The sequence below is a fragment of the Anabrus simplex genome, chromosome 2 (assembly GCF_040414725.1).
Source record: "Anabrus simplex isolate iqAnaSimp1 chromosome 2, ASM4041472v1, whole genome shotgun sequence".
NCBI lineage: Eukaryota > Metazoa > Arthropoda > Insecta > Orthoptera > Tettigoniidae > Anabrus > Anabrus simplex.
In genome coordinates, this window is record NC_090266.1 from 874,437,522 (window position 1) to 874,459,667 (window position 22,146).

Sequence of the window (22,146 nt, forward strand, 5' to 3'; positions counted from 1 at the left end):
ATAAACTGCTCATCGTTTCCATTTTCCACATATATCTCGTGAAACCATTTCCTGCATTCTACACTACACTGGACCCATGCCTCATTACGGTTGTCGTCACATACTGCGCAGTCATTCTCAGAGCAAAGAAGACTGCTTGAGAAACTAGTTTCCCCGTTGCGCACGCCGAGTTCTCGTTGTTGTCCTTCGATTTGAAGGATTCTTTTCATTTTCGCGTTTCCTATTCTTTAAATTTTCCCGATAATCCTGTGAAGTCACCGTGGCGGGTGGGGGGGAATCAACACATCTCTATTCATAAAGCTGATGCATTATCAAGCACATCCGGATCTTTGCAGTGCGTTGTGTGTCCGTCGATTATGAACCGAATCCCGCCCTGAGGTTTGTAACAGTTTAGGTGATCAAGGAATAATGAAAATACGCCAGTGGTCATATACACTGATTCGGACATTTGAACAACTGATCCACTGGGCATTCCTTTTGAGTGTATCTTTGCCTTACCCCTTTCATTATAACAAAGGGTGGGATAGCATATTCAATAGCATTGCCACACACCATTACTGTTACCGTAGATCCCTTTTCTGCCGTGGTGCTATGAAACACGTTTTCCTTTCCTTTTTCACTGATAATCTTCCCTGCCTTAAATATGAGCTGAACACCAGTTTCATTGACATTGAAAATATTACCAGGCTCTTGAAAAACCCAGTCATATCCAACCATTGCCTTTTGTTTTTTAAATATGCTTCTTAACCTAAACGCCAGTTCTCGTAAGTCGGTCACTGTTCGCCCAAACCCTTTAGAATCTAGATGAAAATGATGGTTGACTAACTGGTCCTCCATAGCTTTGTCAATTGTTGCTCCTTTTTCCAGTTTTCTATTAGTAGATATACTAGATTTTATTCTGGATCTGAATGTATTGCTTGGAATACTGAAATACTTCGTAGCTGTTGCTAAAGTAGTTCCATTTTCTTTCACGTACTTAATAGCAGCAGCCATATCTTCTACATTCCATCGTCCAAGCAGACCTTTGTACACATATTTCCGTGGCATCCTCCACCTATAACCATTTGGATCCAAAACTATTAATGCGAAACTTCTACTTTATCATCAGTCTCCAACCTTCGTAATTTGAGTTTAACTTAACAATACAAACATTATTATAAAAATATCGCATTACAAAATATTATAAATGTCCTAATACACTACATTGGCATCATTTATTACTCCTACTAAACTGTAGTATTAACGCACCATTAAACCATGTCCCCAAAAATGTATCTCGGTTTAGAGATTCAGGGAGATTTCGAGTGTCGAGATCTCCCAGCTTGTCGTGTCTGGATCTCCCCGAGTTTCATTGGCAGGCAAGAGCTCGCAACGCTTACCAAGCTGAAGGTTTGGCGATTTGGGAATGAAATGACCGCTTCTCCGAAACTTGCTTAGTGCGCCTAACCTAAAACATTATCTGAAAAGTATCGCATATCTACCTATTTCGTAACACAACCTACTCATCATATTATAGCAAGTTACTTTTAAATCATATATCACTTACTTACTCACCTTCAATTGTTCATATGCCTTGTATTTATAGTGATAATCTTCAGCTAACAGGATGACCATGAGCACCAAACCATACGGCGCCAGTAAACGTAGTTGCAAGTTTGACCTGTGCAGTACTGTGGTTACCAGAGGCGCTAAGCTTAAAAGTGTCGAGTTCTCCCTCATGTCGGGATATCCCTAAGTTACCTCATTATTACTGAAATAATCTCCATGTTTACCATGCAATTTTCTTGAGAGTGGACAGTATATTTCTCCGTAATAAATATTGAAAAGTATACTTCTCATTTTGTCAATTGAGTCGCTTTATTTCTGAAAATGCACATGTCACATATTATGCAAAAATGGATTTGTGGTTAGGGACCCACTTATTATGTGTAGAACTGTCATTTCTAGACAAAAGTACACATGTCATTTCATTTCTGACCTGTCTGCCTACGCCCGCTGAATGCGATTTGATCCTTACTTGGAACAAGTAATTCAAATATCGTAAATCTTCCTACGCAGTTTTCATGTCTAGAAGGACGAGTACCGATTGATCCAAAGAAATTGCAAGACATTGGGAAGATAATGCAATAAATTCCGGCAGAACATAGTGATTTTTACAGTGGGATTCTCAACTGGCCTACTACTACAGAAGAGAAGGTGGTGAAATCATTTTAGGTCAGATAATAATGTAATGGGCTAGAATAACTACTGTGTTAAAAATTAAAAGTAATTTCCCATTATTTGGAAAAACAACACATGTCACGGTAGCAGTACCGGTATTTTGTTTTCATAAAAGAATGCTGCTATTAATATTCTGTAACCCTTAGTTAGGAACTTTATTTCTTAATCCTTTATATGCTGGCTTTACATAGTTGTTTTTGTATATCTCGAAATTTTGTTTTTCTGACATGTGCTGTTTTAGAAAAAAAATGTATGTTGCTACTGGGTTAAGTGATAAAATATTGTTCTTTGTGAACAGGCAGGCGCGATGCTGGAAATGCTTACACAGGACTGGTCGTTCATGATGATGGGGACCCTGCTAACTGTGGTCGCGACGCTGTGGGCGTGGCAACGCCTGCGTACAACTCTGTCTCTTCCTTCAGGCCCCTGGGGTGTGCCTGTATTGGGCTATCTGCCCTGGTTGGATGAACAAGTGCCCCACGAGAGTCTCACAGATCTGGCGCGGCGATATGGTCCTATATATAGTCTACGACTGGGTAGTGTTTTGGCTGTGGTTCTGTCTGACTGCCGCATCATCCGCCAGGCGCTGTCGCAGGAGGCGTGTAGTGGTAGAGCGCCCCTCTTCCTGACGCATGGCATAATGCAGGGTTACGGTAAGTAACTCACTACGTTATCTAAGATGAGGCCAAACAGAATTAACATGTACATGTAAATTGTCTTCCTTATATTTGTTTTGCAACACTTGAATTTTACACTTGCTATTACATGCAACTTTGGCCTGCATAGCATTTCTAACTCTTTTAGGTGCAGAATCAATGAGGAGCTTGCGTATTTCGATTTCGAAATACGCATACTACAGCGCTTTTCAAATTCCCATTTGTAATGAAGCCATTTATACATAACGGTTTCTTGTCCGTCACCCAATGATTCTCTGTTGGGTTAAGATCAGGTGAATTTCCAGGCCAGTCAAGGCACTGAAGTGGATTCTTTGCGATGAGGTCTTTCACCGTCCTTGATAGAGTAGGTCTGCATGACAAGGGGCAAGGTTGTCCACTCAATTCCGATTCCTGTTCAGGGATTTCTAGCGCATCCAGATAAGAATGTAACGTGCAAGACGTGAAACCCATTTCAGAAAAGTGTATTAGCTAACCAAAAATATAACGACACGGCGAATTGTACGTCAAATGAGAAATATTCCATATCATTCAGAGCTTGTTGAAGAGACGGGCTGAGTGGTTCGGTTGGCAGAGCGCCCAGGATGGCGAGTTTGATCCTGACTCAGTCCGGTGGTACTCGAACGTGCTCAGATACGTCAACCTCGTGCCGGAATATTTACTAGCATGTAAAGGAACTCCTGCGGGACAAAATATCCTGTACCTTGATGCTTCCAGATGCTTGTACACTGGTGCAAAATTGGATCCCAACTCCAAGAAGTCATTAGTATAGGGGAATGCAATTTAGGATAAGCAATTGTCTAGGTTAACATTTATTTGATTGAAGTTTCCACGTCAGAGGTTCAAGTATGCGCGAGAAGACATGAGGCATCGTGGTACAATAATAACCGCTCTAGTCGCCACGATTTTAAATGCAAGTAAACAAACGTGCATACATTGTGTCGTATAGGTGCCGTGTATCATTTTGTGGGATGGATTTCCACGTCTGTTGCACTTGGTCACTCAAATTAGCAATGGGTAATGCTGGTATTGGATGACGCTGGATTTGTCGTCCCATAATCTCCCACACGTGCTCAAGGTGCGAAAGGTCTGGTGATCTCGAAGGCCAAGGCGACTGGTCGACACCCTGTACAGCACGTTGGGTGACAGCAGTGGTATGAGGACGAGCGTTATCCTGTTGGAAAACGCCTCCCCCATCCCCTTGAATACTGTGAATGGACGGCAGCACAACGGCTTCAATCAGCAGTCCGACGAACAAATCTGCTGTCAAGGTTACTGGGAAACAACGGTTGTTCCTGCTAAGGAAATCGCACCCCAGACCATAAATCCTGGTGTAGGTCCAGCGTGTCGACGCCACAGACAGCTTGGTTCCAAGCGCTTACCTGGCCTCCTTCTTACCAAACTACGGTAATCACTGGCACCAAGAAAGGAACGGCTCTCATCTGAGAACACAACAGATCTCCACTCAGCCCTCCAATGAGCTCTAGCTTGACACCTCTGAAGTCGCAGATGGCAGGGATTTGGAGTTAGTGGCATGAACGCTACAGGACGTTTGGCTCAGACCTGTCCTTCGAACAATCGTTTTTTTTTTAAATTTACATTCGCTGTATTCTGCTGCCAAGTGAAGTTCTAATGGCTACTGCAGATGCGGTGCGATCCACCACAGCTATTTGGCGAATACAGCGGTCTTCTCGCTCCGCAGAGGCCCATGTGCGGCCGGACTTCGGTCTTCTTGAGACAGTGCCTTCCCATGGTCATTGATAATTATTATCATTATTATTAAATAATATTAATAATTATTATTATGACAGTGCAGCGCATCGTTTTGAACCCAAGTTTGAAGAATTGTACCCCGAATTAATCATTCACCATTTAGGAGTGTCAGTTGATTTATTGTCACGTTAAAACACATTTCTAAAAACAAAGGTCCAACATTCCCACCCATAAGGCAGTTAGCAGTAAAATCACACTAAATTAATAGCGTAATTAGTAGAATCTGGATTTTTGTGTAATTACATATCTTTTTCTCTGTATGTACCTGTCTGTCTGAACACTTAAAATGTTTATGAATTAGGCTAGTATGACCTTCTTATTTAACTTTAAAGTTACATTATTTATCATTTTTGGATATTTTGTACAATATTAAAAGCGAATTCATCCCCGTATATGCCATGGAGGGTCTAGGACGGGTGGAAAGTGACGGTTTCCACTATCCGTAACCTCGGAACCTGGCGGGGTAGAGTGTGTAGCTGTACGCCCAGCTGCCTTTGCCCCCAAGAATCAACCTCGTAATCATTTTTGGTGTAGGTTGTGCGAACCTCAAGGCCATGTGCACCTCAGTAAGTGGAAATATCTCTTCGTACAATCTATATATATAAAACTAACAGTTAACCGCGGCCTTGCTCGCGTGAATTTCGTAATATGTTAAAAGTAATCCTTCCTCAGTACTGTACAAAGACATTATATGAAAATCAATAAAGTATAAAAACTCATCAAAAATTGAGTTTCATTTTTCTCTGAAACTTTGTGGAAACCACATTTTTGGTATTATATTTTGGGATTAAGATGACCACGCGACATAGAACTGTACATGTGAGAAATAGTCTTCTCTCAATTTGAAAAATGCAGCCTCCAAATGCAGTACCGCAAACGTGGTTTACACAGAGTTTCTGGGATAAATGAAACTTAATTTTTCGGTGAGTTTTTATACTTTATTGATTTTCAGATAATGCTTTGTACAGTACCGATGAACGATTACTTTTAACAAATTAGAAATCAACGCGAGCGAAGCCGCGGGTAACTGCTGGTTATATATATATAACATGTCCTGACTGACTGATTAATCATCGCCGAGCCATAACCACTGGACCGAAAGAAATGATATTTTGGGGATAGTATAGGTAGTCTCTAGAGAGGATTTTTGGATATTCCGTCGCCAACGAGGGTGAAATGGGGGGGGGGGGGTGAATTGATTAAATCAGCTTATCTTTATCTCAAAAACGTGACAGTTTAGAGACGTAAAAATTGGTATTTGGAATCTCCTTTAAAAATATAGAAACACGTGTTTTTTGTTTTCAGAAAATCCACTTGGGGAAAGGGGGGGGGGGGTGGTGAATGAAGTGATAAATGGGGTAAATGAAAAAATGAAATGGCGTATGGCTTTTCGTGCCGGGATTGTCCGAGGACAAGTTAGGTTTGCCAGATGCAGGTCACTTGAGTTGACACCCGTAGGCGACCTGCGCGTCGTGATGAGGAGGAAATTATGATGAAGACGACACACACACCCAGATCCCGTGCCAGTGAAATTAACCAATTATGGTTAAATTTCCCGACCATTTCGGGAATCGAACCCGGGACCCCTATGACCAAAGGCCAGCACGTTAACCATTTAGCCATGGAGCCGGACAGAAATGGGGTGACATTTTTAAAATGAGTAAATCTACGATATATCTCAAAAACTGAATATGTTACAGACGTGAAAACTGGTATTTAGCTTCCCTTTTAGAAATAAAGAAACATATAGTTTTTGTTTTCGAAAAATCCACTAATGGGCTTAATGGGTGAGGGAGATGTGAAATAAATTGAAATATGTTTATGAGGAAACTTATATCTCAAAAACTGAAGGTTTTGCAGATGTGAAAATTGGTATTTGCAATCTCCTTTGAAAATAAAGAAACAGGTACTTTTTCCTCTGAAAATCCACTAAGGGATTGAAAAGAAATGAAGAAGGAGTTGAATTCTTTTTATGAGGATACTTATAGCCTATTTCTAAAACTGAAGACGTTACAGACGTAAAAATTTGTACATATATATGAAAATGAAAATCTACAACCTGTTTTCCAGTCAGTGACCGGGTCAGGGATGGAATGAATGAAGCCCCATCTTGCGGCGAGAATAGGAATTGTGCCGGCTGCCGAAGCCTGTCGCACTCCTGTGGGGCAATGATTAATGACTGAGAAATGAAATGAAATGGCAGTGGAGAGTGTTCCTGGAATGAAATATGACAGGGAAAACCTGAGTACCCGGAGAGAAACCTGTCCCACCTCCGCTATGTCCAGCACAAATCTCGCATGGAGCGACCGGGATTTGAACCACGGAACCCAGCGGTGAGAGGCCGACGTGCTGCTGCCTGAGCCATGGAGGCTATATATAAAAGGCAATAGGCACCCACTACGGAATGGTTTCAAACATTTTCCACCCCTAGAGGGATGAGGGTTCATCACTAAAAACCAAAATATTCATTCATCCGAAACTGTTGACTAGACAATGTTTAAATTGCTTATTGTATACAATATGTTAAATTAGACACGTTTAGAAATATTCAGCCTCAAAGGTTAAATAGGAGTTAATCCCTCAAAACAAAAATATTCCTTTCTCTGAAACCGTTTGACATACTAGGTTGAAATTTGACATGATGGTTTCTCCTGTATGTCTTGGATTTTCAATAAAACGTGAGCTTAAAGTAATACACCCCTAAGAGGTTTTGACTGGAGGGGTGTGCTGACAACATAAATATTCATTTCTCTCAAACAATTCGGCATACGAGCTTGAAATTTCACATAACGGTTGCTCGTATATGTCTTGGAATTTAAATAAAAAGTGGTTTTAAATAATATATCTCTAAAGGGTTTTGACCATGAGAGTGAGGCCTAAAATCACAAATATTCATATCCCTGAATTCGACTGGCATATCAGAATAAATTTCACATGATGATTGCTCCTTTATGTAATAGATTTAACATACGAAATGGTCTTTAATCAATACTAGGGGTAGCCGTATCTGACGACCTAAATGTTCCCTCTTCTCAAACCGTTTGAAATACGAGCTTGAAACTTCACATGATGGTTGTCCTATATGTCTTAAATTTTAAATAAGAGGTTGTCTTAAGACAATATACCGCTAAGGCGTTTTGATCGAGAGGGAAAGGCCTGACAAAATAAATGTTCGTATCTCCCAAACTGTTTTTAACTTGCGAAGTTGAAATTTCACATGATGATTGCGCGTATGGGTCTTAGATTTTAAATGATAAGTGGTCTTGAATCAATGAACTTCTAAAGGGGTTCGACTGGGGTTTGGGGCTTGACGACATAATATTCATTTCTTTGAAACCGATTGACACAAGAGGTTAAATTTTCACGTGATGGTTGCTCCCATGTTTTACATTTTAAATAAGAAAATGTCTTAAAACAATACATCTCTTAGAGGTTTTGGCTTGGGGTGATGACTTATGACAAAAATTATTCATCCCTGCAAACCTTCTGACGTTTGAATTTGCAATTTTACAAGAACTTTGGATGTTGTAGGTGCCAAATATGATATAATTCAAAATATTTCACGTATAAGGATTGAGATCATGTAGAAGTTGTTGAAGTTGTAAAACTAAGTCTCCACAACAGCCAATGTACTGAACTGAATTTCCGATTCCTTTCATTTATTGCCAAAACATATTATTTGAAAAACTCAGGGGTTAAAGAGAAATAATGTTCAAATTGATACACAATTAGAAGAACATATTTTTGTGACTGTATACCATTAATGGTACCTACGAATTCTTGCGGACGTTGAATGTCTAATATTTCAAGATTTAAGCCTCTCAAATCACTAATTACTTCCCACAAAATTATTGTATAACAGACCGGGCGAGTTAGCCGTGCAGTTTGGGGCGCGCAGCTGTGAGGTTGCATCCGGGAGATAGTGGGTTCGAATACCACTGTCGGCAGTCCTGAAGATGGTTTTCCGAGGTTTCCCATTTTCACACCAGGCAAATGCTGGAGCTGTTCCTTAATTAAGGCCACGTCCGCTTCCTTCCGACTCCTAGCCCTTTCCTACCCCATCGTCGCCGTAAGACCTATCTGTGTCGGAGCGACGTAAAGCCACTAGCAAAAAAATATAGGCCCTATGAAATGAAATGGCGTATGGTTTTTAGTGCCGGGCGTGTCCGAGGACAAGTTCGGCTAGCCAGATGCAGGTCTTTCGATCTGACTCCCGTAGGAGACCTGCGCGTCGTGATGAGGATGAAATGATGATGAAGACGACACATACACCCAGCCCCCGTGCCAGCGAAATTAACCAGTTATGGTTAAAATTGCCCACCCTGCCGGAAATCGAAGCCGGGACCCCTGTGACCAAAGGCCAGCACGCTAAAAATTTAGCCATGGAGCCGGACATAGGCCCTATAATAGGCCTAAATAATAAAGGAGGTTTCGTCTCAGTGTTTGTCAGAGATCGGTTCTGCCCTCTATCTATATATATAAAATAGCTTGTCCTGACTGACTGACTGATTCATCATCGGCGAGCCAAAACTACTGGACATTATGAAATGAAATTTTGGGGATACATTCATATCAAGATGTAGGTGCTCGCTAAGAGAGGATTTTTGGATATTCTGTCGCTAAGGGGGTGAAAAGGGGGGTGAAATTATAAAATGAATGTATCTATATCTCAAAACTTTAAAAGTTTACAAATGTGAAAATTGGTATTTAGAATCTTCTTTAAAAATAAGGAAACACGTATTTTTTGTTTTCAGAAAATCAAAATAGGACGGGTAAAAAAGGGTGAGAAAGGGGTTGAATGCCTTTAATCAGGATACCGGTACTTATATGTCAGAAACTTAAGATATTACAGACCTGAAAATAGGTACTTTTGATCTCTTTTAAAAATAAGGAAACACGTATTTTTGTTTTTGTTTTTGGAAAATCCTATTAATGGGGAGTGGAATTTTTAAAATGAGTGTATCTATATCTCACAACTTTTAAAGTTTATAGATGTAAAAATTGGTATTTAGAACCTCCTTTAAAAATAAACAGACACGTATTTGTTTGTTTTCGGAAAATCCCAATAGGAAGGGTGGAAAAGGCTGAAAAAGTGGTTGAATGCCTTTAATGAGGGTACTTATATTTCAGAACCTGAAGATATTACAGACCTGAAAATTGGTATATGGGATTTACTTTAAAAATAAAGAAACAGGTATATTTTCGTTTTTTGAAAATCCAAGTAATGGGGGCTGAAGAGGGGGGTGAATTTTTAAAATGAGTGTGTATACATCTTAAAACTTTAAAAGTTTACAGATGTAAAAATTGGTATTTAGAATCTCCTTTAACAATAAAGGAACACGTATTTTTTTGTTTTCTGTAAATCCTAATAAGAGGGGTGTAAAAGGGTGAATAATGGGTTGAATGCCTTTAATGATTATACATATACCTGTATCTCAGAAAATGAACATATTACAGAACTGAAAATTTGTGTATGGGATCTCCTTTAAAAATAAAGAAACAAGTATTTTTTTTTGTTTTTGGAATATCCAATTAATGGCGGTTAAACAGGAGTGACAAATTGGGGTGAATTTTTTTAAAAGACTATATCTACAGAATATCTGAGAAACGTAGCATGTTACAAACGTAAAAAGTGGTATTTGGAATCTCCTGTAAATGTAAAGAAACATAGGTGATTTGTTTTTGGAAATTCCTCTTAAGGGGAACAAAAAAGGGGGTGAAATTTTAAAATCAGAATTTCTACAGTATATCTAAAAAACTTAACATGTTACAGAAGTGAAAAATTGTATTTTTAAAACTTGTATTTATGTTTCCGGAAATACCACTTGGGTGGAGGGGGGGGGGGGTAAAAGTGACTGAAAATGGTGTTGAATTCTTTTAATTAGGCTGATGTTATCTCAAAAATGAAGATGTTACAGACGTGAAATTTGATATTTGGAATCTGCTTTAAAAGTAAAGAAAGAAGTATTCTCGGAAAATCCAATGAAGTGGGGGGGGGGGGGCGAGTTGAAAAAATTGAAAAATTAATTGACTTAATTGTATGAGAATACTTACATCTAATAAAAACTAAAGTTGTTAGGGCCTACAGACGTGAAAATTGGTATTTGGATCTCCTTTTAAAACAAAGTAAAGCCCGTTTTGGGGGCGGGAGTGAAAAGGAGTTGAACTCCTTTCACGAGGACACATAAATAAAAAAACTGAAGATGTTACAGTCGTGATAATTGGTATTTAGATGATCCTTTACTATTAATGTAACAAGAATTTTTGCCGGAAAATTCACTTAGGGGGGAGGGGAGGAGTGTGAAAGTGAAAGAAAGTTAATTATTTTTATCTCATAACTGAAGGTAATAGACGTGAACATTTGTGTTTGGAATCTCCTTTAAACATAAAGAAACACGCCTTCTTTTAGTTTTTTGGGAGGGGGGGGGGGGGGTAAGTATACTTAACGGCGGTGGGGTGTAAAAGGAGGTGAGACCAATTGATTTTACTGTTCATTATGTATTTATAAGGAGCCTCCGTTGCTCAGGCGGCAGCGCGCCGGCCTCTCACAGCTGGGCTCCGTGGTTCAAATCCCGGTCTCTCCATGTGACATTCGTGCTGGATAAAACGGGGGCGGGACAGGTTTTTCTCCGGATACTCCGGTTTTCCCTGTCATCATTCATTTCAGCAACACTGTGCAAAATAATTTCATTTCATTTGTCATCCATTAATCATTGCCCCAGAGGAGTGCGACAGGTTTTGGCTGGCGGCACAATTCCTATTGTCGCCGCTAGATGGGGGCTTTATGCATTCCATTCCTGACCCTGTCGAATGCCTGGAAACAGGCTGTAGATTTTCGATGCACTTATTCTGATCATAAACCGATCATTTTTAATCTTTCCTGGGTTCGTTATCAAGAGCCATCTTTTCCTTCGGAGAACGTTCTTAGATTACAGTAGATTCCCCTGGCATATAAATAACAATTTTAACACATATGAAATAAACGATAGGAATGAGATTGAACGTTCAATTTTTCACCTCTATAATAAGGTAAATAATGCACGGAAGTATGTCATTCGTATGGCCAGAAATCCCGCACACTTGCCTACGCGCGACAATGGTGCTGGTCACATTCTCAACAATGACCATGGCAGCAGATGTAATTTACCGCCAAGTAGCGGTCTTGCATCTTGCTGTGGGGTCTAGAACATTGATAATAATAATAATAATAATAATAATAATAATAATAATAATAATATAAAATTATAAAATAATATTATAAAAATTATAATAATAATAATAATAATAATAATAATAATAATAATAATAATAATAATAATAATAATAATAATAATAATAATAATAATGTTCTGGACCGTCGTCAAAATGTGCGGACCAAGATGGAAACGGGTCCTGGACGGGTAATGACTACGATTTCTCTCCGGCCGCGGGTTCAGTACCACCAAGGCACCCAAGACGGCACCACGCCGTATTTCCTCAAGGATTTGATCCATATTAAAATGCTTATAGGGAAAGATGGCAAAGATTTAGGGAGCCAACTGACCGGTTGGAATATCTGGACCTAGCCCGGGAAGTACGAAATCGATTACTGGAAAGAATGATTGAAAATGGGAGGAAACTTGCCGTAATCTATTAGGAAACGAGTCAGATCACGAATTTTGGCGCATTCTCTCAGAAAACGAGTCAGATCGTGTATTTCGGCGGATTATATATAAAACAATAAGCAATCAATTCTAAATTTCAGTGTAATACCGTAGCGAAGCACGGGTATCTTGCTAGTACACAATAAATTCGATGTCTTTGATTTAAAACAAGAAGTTGTCTTCAAACAATACACCACTTCGCGTTTCGACTGGGGGATGAGGAATGATGACAAAAATATTCACTTCTATGAAAGTGTTTGAATTATGAACTTAAAGTTTCAAATCGTATCCTAGGTGTTAAGTAACAGGAAGACTGAAACAAATGTAAGCCATCAGAGTGTTAAATGGGGGTTAAGATTCGAAAACAGATGCACAGTATTCATTCCTTGCTCCGAAACCGTATAACGAACGAAGACAACATTCCGAATAGTGGTATATATTTTAAATCCTAGGTGTGAAATAGGAAATGTTCTAAGGTGTTAAATGGGGTTATCTCCTCAAACGAAATTAGTCATCCGTCCAAATTCGTTTGACGTTCAAATCTGGAATTTTACGAGAAAGTTCTTCGTTTACGTCCTGGATGTAAAATACCATATAAATCAAACTGTTCTTCTCCTGAGGGGTTTAGATGGTGGTTGACTCTAAAAAACACAATATCCATTCTTCCGAAACCATGTCAGGCACGATCTTAAAGTTGTACATGAAGGATGGTCTTCTATGTCCTAGATGTTAAGAAATATTGTTAAAACCATCACCGCCTAAAAATAATTCCTTCCCCCATTACACTTCGATGTACAACGTTACAGGTTGATCGCTTTTACATCTTAGATGTTAAAAAAGATAGGTTTGAAACACATTTCAATTCTGCTGTACGGGGTTCAAATGCATGTTAGGAAAAGGAAAGAAAGTTAATCATTCCCCCAAAACCGTTAGACGTACGAACTGGAGTACGTTACAGGCTCAGTCAATTTTTGAAAAATAACTTTCAGTTTAAAACCGTAGCGAAACGCGGGTATCTTCCTTTACTACATATTTTAAAAATAATGTCAGGTGTTAAAAACAGCATATATGCAAAATGCTCAGTTAAACGCACTGAACTATAAAAATTATAACGTATTATTATTTTTATTTTAAATTGAAAGTTGTCTCTACGATAATGGAATACATTTTCCTGTCTTCAGGACGCGACGGGCCAAGCGCTCATGTACAACCTGGTATTTCCCAACTTTTCCTTTCTTCTTGCACTTCTTATAGGGGCCTCTTTTGAAAAGTTCTGTTCTGATTGATCGTCAGGTCCCAATACATCATTACCGTAACACCTGAATGCAGCTTTAATTTTACCGCTGTATTTTGTCATCTGACTCTTCAAGTAAGTGGAAATAACAATGTGCGTAGTGTATTTGCTCACTCAACCGCCTAAAGGCTGCTTACTAACTGTGTAATTTAGAAAGAGCCCTGTATGTGTTTGGAAATGAGAGATAAGGGTTGTATTTTGTGCAGTAATAGGCCTATGTAGAGTAAGCGGTAGGGGGATGGCAATTTTAAGTACTTCCAGGATCCTAGGACATTATGTTCAGTCGCTGACAGCAGTTCAGCTCTGAAGGTTACTATATCAATTGTACACTGAACAGTTAAGTATTTCAACCGGAATGGCTTCAGTCCCGGTTATTAGCTATGAAACTTCGATCATGATTAGCTAAGTATGATATCTTTATTGCCGATTAAAAGTGGTGTTGTATCGAGTGTGTAACAAAACGTAAGGTGTACAATGGAATATAAATTAGAACAGCACACATAAAGTGCGCTTTGCAACAAAATGAGCAATAGCGTTCAGTAAAAGACGCAGATTTTATTAACACAAACTTAAAAAGATTCTTTCCGTAAGTGAGTTTCTTAGCGACATGTAAATGTTCTGTTACCATATTGTAATGAGGGAGAGTTGCAGGCCGTGGTAATAATAATAATAATAATAATAATAATAATAATAATAATAATAATAATAATAATAATAATAATAATAATAATAATAATAATAATAAATATAATAATAATAATAATAATAATAATAATAATAATAATAATAATAATAATTGTACCGGGACGTACACCTCAACGCGTCGCATTCAAAATCAGCGCCTAAATGAACTCCTTTATCGAACTAAAGTGGAAACTACTTCAACAGGAACTTAGAACTTTAATCAGAAGATGTCACCATCGAAATATTATGTAATTTTGTTATTGTGCATTTTTCCTAAACTGAGTGAATTTCTACTTGTTTTCTTTGCCATTCATCAAGAAGATTGGACATTCTTCCATAGATGACACTACCAAAAAACTATGATCATGCACTCTGTTGCGAGGTGTAAGGACTTCAAATTTAAAGAAGTTTTGTATTTCTAGGTTTTTGTAACTGATTGATGTTCATTTATTTTTGGGTTGGCAATATTTCCTTTTTCTTTCCGCCAGTTTTGAATCTAGCCAATCACTAAATTCCGTAATTAATTTTCAACCTATCACAGGCTTCTTGTTCGATTCTGAGTGTTACTTTGAACTCAACCAATAAAATTGAGAGGGTGTGGCTAGTTTAGTCTTGAATGATCTCGAACCTTCCCTGAGGGTTTATAAACTGCGGCTCTTCACGTTTCTTGGCCAATTGATCGTCGTCCTTCTGAGTATGTGTTAAGCAGCAGGCGGGCGGCCTCTGACGTCGGCAGCTAGAACATCTACAAGGTAATGGCCACATAACTTTATTTTTTCTTGCTACCTCCGCAGTTTAATCCGAGGGAAAGATCCGAATCATTAACTACGTAACCTACTTTTCTAAAATGTAAATCATCCTTCGGCTAATGTAAAAACTTCGTAAACCCTTTAATTGTTAATCGGGGATAGAGAGTGAATTTCCCTCTCGAGCACCTCTTCATCTTGGTTTGAGGTGACTACGTTTTATAACTGTTTTTTATTCTGTAATGTGGTAAAGTAATTTCTATACGAGTCACCTCAGTAGTTTGGGAATAGCTCCTGTTTCATCGTCCTACAGCCCTTTAGGTTTTTAGGTCTTCATTGTCTTGGAGCGCAGTGTATGCCTCCATTCCTTTTGTGTTTGGGCCAGTTATTTAACCTGCTCTTTTCCGTGAAGGCCGTAGGTTGGCTATTAAATACCCCTGTATAAAATCATTTTTCAGATTGTAAGTTGTGCCTTGAGAGGCCAGTGATTGCCTGGAGTAGGCTTGGAAAACTGAGAGCCTGTTGGCTCTTTTTCAAAGTTTTTGTAAGATTAACGAGTGCCTCTAGAAGGCTAGAAATTGTATTTTGGGAGCAAGTGCTCCATGAATTAGGGGATTTCTGCCCTTTAATAATTTGTGCTCTTTTGGTAAATTTGAGCTGGGAGCTCAGAAATTGTAAAGCAAGGGGCTTGAAGGCCAGGATCTGTAAGTTCACTAATCTTGGATTTTCCTAGACTTGTTTCAAGATTGTCATTGTACCTGATGTTTCATTGTTATGAAAAATTGTTAAGTTTGAAGTTCTAAAAGAAATATAACCTTTGTTAAAGTTTTAAATCAATCCTTGATATCGTAGATAGACCCGTTCACCCCGGCACCTTCTTTAACCTCTTCCTGCTCCACGGGTAACCCCGTAAAAATAATAATAATAATAATAATAATAATAATAATAATAATAATAATAATAATAATAATAATAATAATAAGGTACACTCCGATAACAACTCAAATGGAAATTAAGAACAAAGCAGTGGAAGCAATGACTAGGAATACCAAGGATAAGGTTTGAAATACATGTCGGAATCAAATGAGGAGCAAAATAATTGTAGAGGGGGGATATAACAGAGATAAATACCTGCCTAAAGGCAAATTAGTAAACTAGCCTGAAAATAGGCACAACACCTTACATAATTTCGAACATCAAGCGAAAAAAAGAGAACAAACGTTACTAGCGGAAATCTCCATAGAACACTTCAAAGATGAAGTTCGTTGATTACGCACGTAAAACGTATACACGTCAAGAATAAAAAGAAAACGTTAACATAGAACTGCATCCACTGACAGTCTATCGGCATGTAGGATTAAATATTAGCAGTGTTGTTCCCATTATTAGACATGGCTATTCAACGACAGTCTCACTTAACCTTGAATGGTGCAGAACGGGAAAACAAGTGTATGATTCAAAACATAATTCATGTTTACAGACGAAGAGGACTCAAAGGCAATGGAAACCAAACACACACACACACACACACACCTCATAACGCTTGAAGCCTTACTCATCATGCGTAGACCGGTGAAGAAAGATAAGAGTTTTTGCTTGGAAATGGCATAGCCTTGAAGCAAATAAAAGGTCTTATTTGCCAGATTTTAAGATATAAATAAAAATGTCAGCCATACCTCACGTTCAAGTGCATGATACCGGAGCAGGAAGAAGAAAAATGATGCACACCGCTCCATAAGAAAAAGAAAACATTCCTCGTTCCACCCTCTACACAGGCTTGAAGTCCATATCAGTTTAATATGAGCGGATCCGGTATTATATACGACTAGCTGATGTACCCGTGCTTCGCTACGGGATTCTCAGAAAGACTGACTTGGTGGTTTTCCTAACTGAATTCAACATAGGTCATTACAAAAACGTCAGTAGGAATGTAGCGATTGAAAGCAATGTTATCATATAAAATACTCGATCAAATGAAAAACCGCACACTTTCTCACTTTCAACGAACAGTACTACGGTGCCGATCTAAGAGTCCAAAGTTCCAGAGCTGGAATAACCAGGTCGCAGACTGCCGTGAACACTCATCTGCCATTATTTCGTTAAATATGCACACTACTCATTCCAATCAGTGCCTCAGAGTAGGGATTGAATAGCTCGAATACTATGATGAACCAGTGTGTTACGTACCAGATATATCAGAAACTGTATGAACCAGAGGAATGGCATGCTAAAGAAGAAAGTTATCTTACTTCCCAGCTACTTCCCGCCAATATACAGGCAGGCTGTTACAGTCGGTACGACCAGGCGAGTTGCCCGTGTGGTTAGGGGCGCGCAGCTGTGAGCTTGCATCCGGGAGATAGTGGATTCGAACCCCACTGCCGGCAACCCTGAAGATGGTATTCCGTGTTTTCCCATTTTCACACCAGTCACACCAGGCTGTACCTTAAAGCCAAGGCCGCTTCCTTCACACCACTGTTCATTTCCTATCCCATCGTCGCAATAAGACCTACCTGTGTCGGTGCGACGTCAAGCAAATTAAAAAAACCTTGGTACGCTGCAGTAATCCTATCAATCGGGGATGAGAGGAAACAGAAGACAAAAAGCACATCACAACAAACAATGGTCAATGTAATGTTATTGTTGATAAAGTTTATGAGCTTTCTATATTGCAGGCCTTCACATTAGTTTTCTTTCGACTCTGTGATATTAGGGTGTCTAACAAAATTATTGATATCATAGACTGTAGTTCCTTATTCTCAGACATTACATACCGATTTTCACTAAATTCTGTTTACCCATTTTCTCGTGACTCGGCGCTGATATGGACCTAGTAACAAAAATCCAAATTCATGAATATCTCTGATTATATGAGGTACAGTAACAATGTATAAGACATAAGTGATCGGAAGTTTAATAACTTCTTACATAACTACTACGAACTTACGACATAACTAAAGTTATGTTAGTTATGTAGTATTTATCGTTACGACCACTAATAACTATTTATTGAGAATTACATTTCAGGCCTTCCCCTAAACTACCATTTCACTCAACGTGAATAAAATAATTTGTAGCCTAGATTGCAGTGGTTCATCACCCGACATTACATGCCGATTTTCATTAAATTCTCTTCAGTCCTTTTCTATAGATGCGTGTACAGACAGACAGACAGACAGACAAACAGACAGACAGAAATTACGGAAAAGTAAAGAAATGCATTTCCTTGTTACTGTGGACATGACAGATACAGAAATATCATTCATTTCAAATGCTGAGCAATGCACAGGCAAGACACTTATTTTATATATAGATTACATTTCAGGCCTTCCCCTAAACTACCATTTCACTCAGTGCGAATAACATTATTGATAGCCTAGATTGTAGCGACCTATTCCTCGACTTCTCATACCAATTTTCGTGAAGATACGACCACTAATAAATTAAATATTTGACAATTAAATTTTAGGCCTTCCCCTAAAGTACCATTTTTCTCAGCGTGTATGACCTATATTGTAGCGACTTATTTCCCATCCTTGTCTAGCGATTTTCGTTAAGACACGACCGCTAATAACATAAATATTTGAGAATTAAATTTCAGGCCTTCCCCTAAACTACCATTTCACTCAGCGTGATTAAAATAATTTGTAGCCTAGATTGTAGCGGTTCATCACCCGACTTTACATTCCGATTTTCATTAAATTCTCTTGAGCCGTTTTCTCGTGATGCGTGTACATACATACAGACAGATAGACAGACAGACAGACAGACAGACAGAAATTACGGAAAAGTAAAAAATGCATTTTCTTGTTACTGTGGACATGACCGATACAGAAATACCATTCTTTTCAAATTCTGAGCAATGTACAGGCAAAACTCTTATTTTATATATATAGATGTTTGTCTACCGATTTTCATTAAGACACGACCACTAATAACATAAATATTTTAGAATTAATTTTCAGGCTTCCCCTAAACTACCATTTCACTCAGCGTGATTAAAATAATTTATAGCCTAGATTGTAGCGGTTCATCACCCGACTTTACATTCCGATTTTCATTAAATTCTCTTCAGCCGTTTTCTCGTGATGCGTGTACATACATACAGACAGACAGATAGACAGACAGACAGACAGAAATTACGGAAATGTAAAAAATGCATTTTCCTGTTATTGTGAACATGACCGATACAAAAGTAGCATTCTTTTCAAATTCTGAGCAATGTACAGACAAAACTCTTATTTTATATATATAGATTACATTTCAGGCCTTCCCCTAAACTACCATTTCACTCAATGTGAATAACATTATTGATAGCCTAGATTATAGCGACTTATTCCCCGACTTCGCACACCAATTTTCGTGAAGATACGACCACTAATACAATAAATATTTGACAATTAAATTTTAGGCCTACCCCTAAACTACCATGTTTCTCAGCATGTATAGCCTATATTGTAGCGACTTATTTCACATGTTTGTCTACCGATTTTCATTAAGGCACGAGCACTAATAACATAAATATTTGAGAATTAAATTTCAGGCTTCCCCTAAACTACCATTTCACTCAGCGTGATTAAAATAATTTATAGCCTAGATTGTAGCGGTTCATCACCCGACTTTACATTCCGATTTTCATTAAATTCTCTTCAGCCGTTTTCTCGTGATGCGTGTACATACATACAGACAGACAGACAGACAGACAGAAATTACGGAAATGTAAAAAATGCATTTTCCTGTTATTGTGAACATGACCGATACAAAAGTAGCATTCTTTTCAAATTCTGAGCAATGTACAGACAAAACTCTTATTTTATATATATAGATAGTACAGAGGGGGAGAAAGGACTAACAGATTCTTTAAGGCCTTACATATTAGCAGAGCAGTTAGTTGGCGATGCACAGACGACGTGAGGAGCTGAGAAGATGAAGGTTATGTGTGTGTGGCGTATTTCCATTTCTCGGCGATGAGGTGAGTCCATTACAATGTGTAAAGTCATGATCGCAGCAAACGTACCATTGAACAAATTTCATTTGCCAAAATACATCGCTTTCTTGAGAAGTGCTGTTGTCGCCAAGTTCTTGACGACTCCACACATCGTAAGGGGTATCATGATGTCTGCTACGATAATGCTGTGGAGTCCATTAGAATGGTATAATATAATAATTTCGTGTGGTAATAGGCTCGTCTTACATCGGGATTGCTGTGGATGAAACCACTGTCGGTTTGGACCAATACATTGCAAACTTGTTTGTGGGAAGGCTGAGTTCGGGCCGCGCATCGAAACTTTATGTCATTGCCAGCAGAGTTCTAGAACGCCCAGATCAAGCAACAATTGCACGTTTCGTTAATGACGGGCTAAAAGTATTGTGGCCTGAAGGGGTACAAAGAAGGAGAAAGAGTTCTTTTAATGTTCACTAACTCAGAAGCCTGCATGCTGAAGGATGAACTGCACATGGAGTATTCTTTTTCCACCTCATTCATATGACGTGTTTGCAGAAGAGATAGGAAGTCACTTCCCTCCAGTCAATGAATTTGTTTCTTCAACCAGGAAGGTGTTTGGGTACGCGTCCTTACGTGCGCAGGCCTACCGGGAGTAACTACCACAAGCTACTCCTCCTCCGCAGCCCATATTAACACGATGGGACAGCAAGATAAAGACATATAATATCTGCAGTGAATACTTTGAAGATATTAAACCTGTTGTTGACTATTTTCCTCCCGATTCAGCCGTATCATTGAGGGATACGTAAAAAATTACTGCAGAATCCTACAATTGCATGTGATGTTGCGTAGGCCTACATCAAATCTAACTTCGGCTGAATTCTTGAACACATCGAACAGTTGCAAACTTTTGGACTATCGCTCATCGAATCGATGGGCGTCATATGTGACGTGAAAAATAAATTAGGTGCTGTTCGCTGGTCAATTGGTGAAAAAGTCATGGAGGAACAAATCTGTTCTTAAGAGAAATCTGCATTACACCAGTTTGTTTTTTGTTGGCCATAACCTCAACGAAGAGTCACGACATCGCTCCCAGACGCATACACTTACTTAAGTATGCAAATTGTTAATTATTGTCTGGACACTGGGATGTGTTCTTGTCTGGCAATTTCAAAACAAGATTTCAGTGTGGTATTGGGTTTCGTTTATTGCCAATACAATCGTCTAAGTGGTGAGGCATTCCGTGATTGATGATCCGATTAAGGGGCTGTCCGTCTGCGTAGTGTAACGGTTAGCGCTATTGGCTGCCGTCCTCGGAGTCCCACGTTCAATTCTCGATACTGCCAGATATTTAAGAACGGCAGGGGAGATGGAATTAGTCAAAAATGGCACCATTCAACACAATGTAAAATATTTGAAATTTATTAAGCGAAGACCGGTTTCGACTCCCTTGTTGTCATCATCAGTTCTTGCAGAATAATTAAATCAAAGGGAATCTGATAACAATCATCATAAGGATTTCCTAAATACATCTCAATAGGTTGACATAGAACATAATGACAAATTATATACACAATGAAATGAAACACTTGGCACTTCAAGAAAGTTCTTGGATCTGGGTTAAAAATACTGCCGAGTGTTTGTAGAACACGGAACAGACTTGTCGGTCTTGTATTCAATCAACTTGAAAACATATGAACTAGTTGAAATAATAAATGAAATAAAAATGAAATTTCTATAATTGTCACATGTTTCATTGTCAAATGTGTTTTATTTCAACTAGTTCATATGTTTTCAAGTTGATTGAAACAAGACTGACAAGTCTGTTCCGTGTTCTACGAACAACCGGCAGTATTTTTAACCCAGATCCAAGAACTTTCTTAATCTGCCAAGCATTTCATGTCATTGTGTATATAATTTTCCATTATATTTTATGTCAACTTATTGATATGTATTTAGGCAATTGCCATTGTGTATATAATTTTGTCATTATGTTTTATGTCAACCTATTGAGATGTATTTGAGCAATCCTCATGATGATTGTTCTCATATTCTCTTTAATTTAACTTTTTTTGCTAGGGGCTTTACGTCGCACCGACACAGATAGGTCTTATGGCGACGATGGGATAGGAAAGGCCTAGGAGTTGGAAGGAAGCGGCAATGGCCTTAA

General features: G+C 38.7%; 1 protein-coding gene across 4 annotated transcripts in view; it reads left to right on the forward strand.

Moving 5' to 3' along the window:
• Positions 1-22,146, forward strand: part of phtm (phantom) — a 486,877-nt gene that overhangs the window by 136,324 nt on the left and 328,407 nt on the right. For all 4 annotated transcript variants that reach the window (XM_067139510.2, XM_067139509.2, XM_067139508.2 and 1 more), the window contains one exon: positions 2,519-2,873. In XM_067139510.2, the coding sequence (XP_066995611.2) occupies positions 2,528-2,873 (346 nt within the window). In that variant the 5' untranslated portion in view covers positions 2,519-2,527. The remainder of the gene's footprint in view (positions 1-2,518; positions 2,874-22,146) is intronic.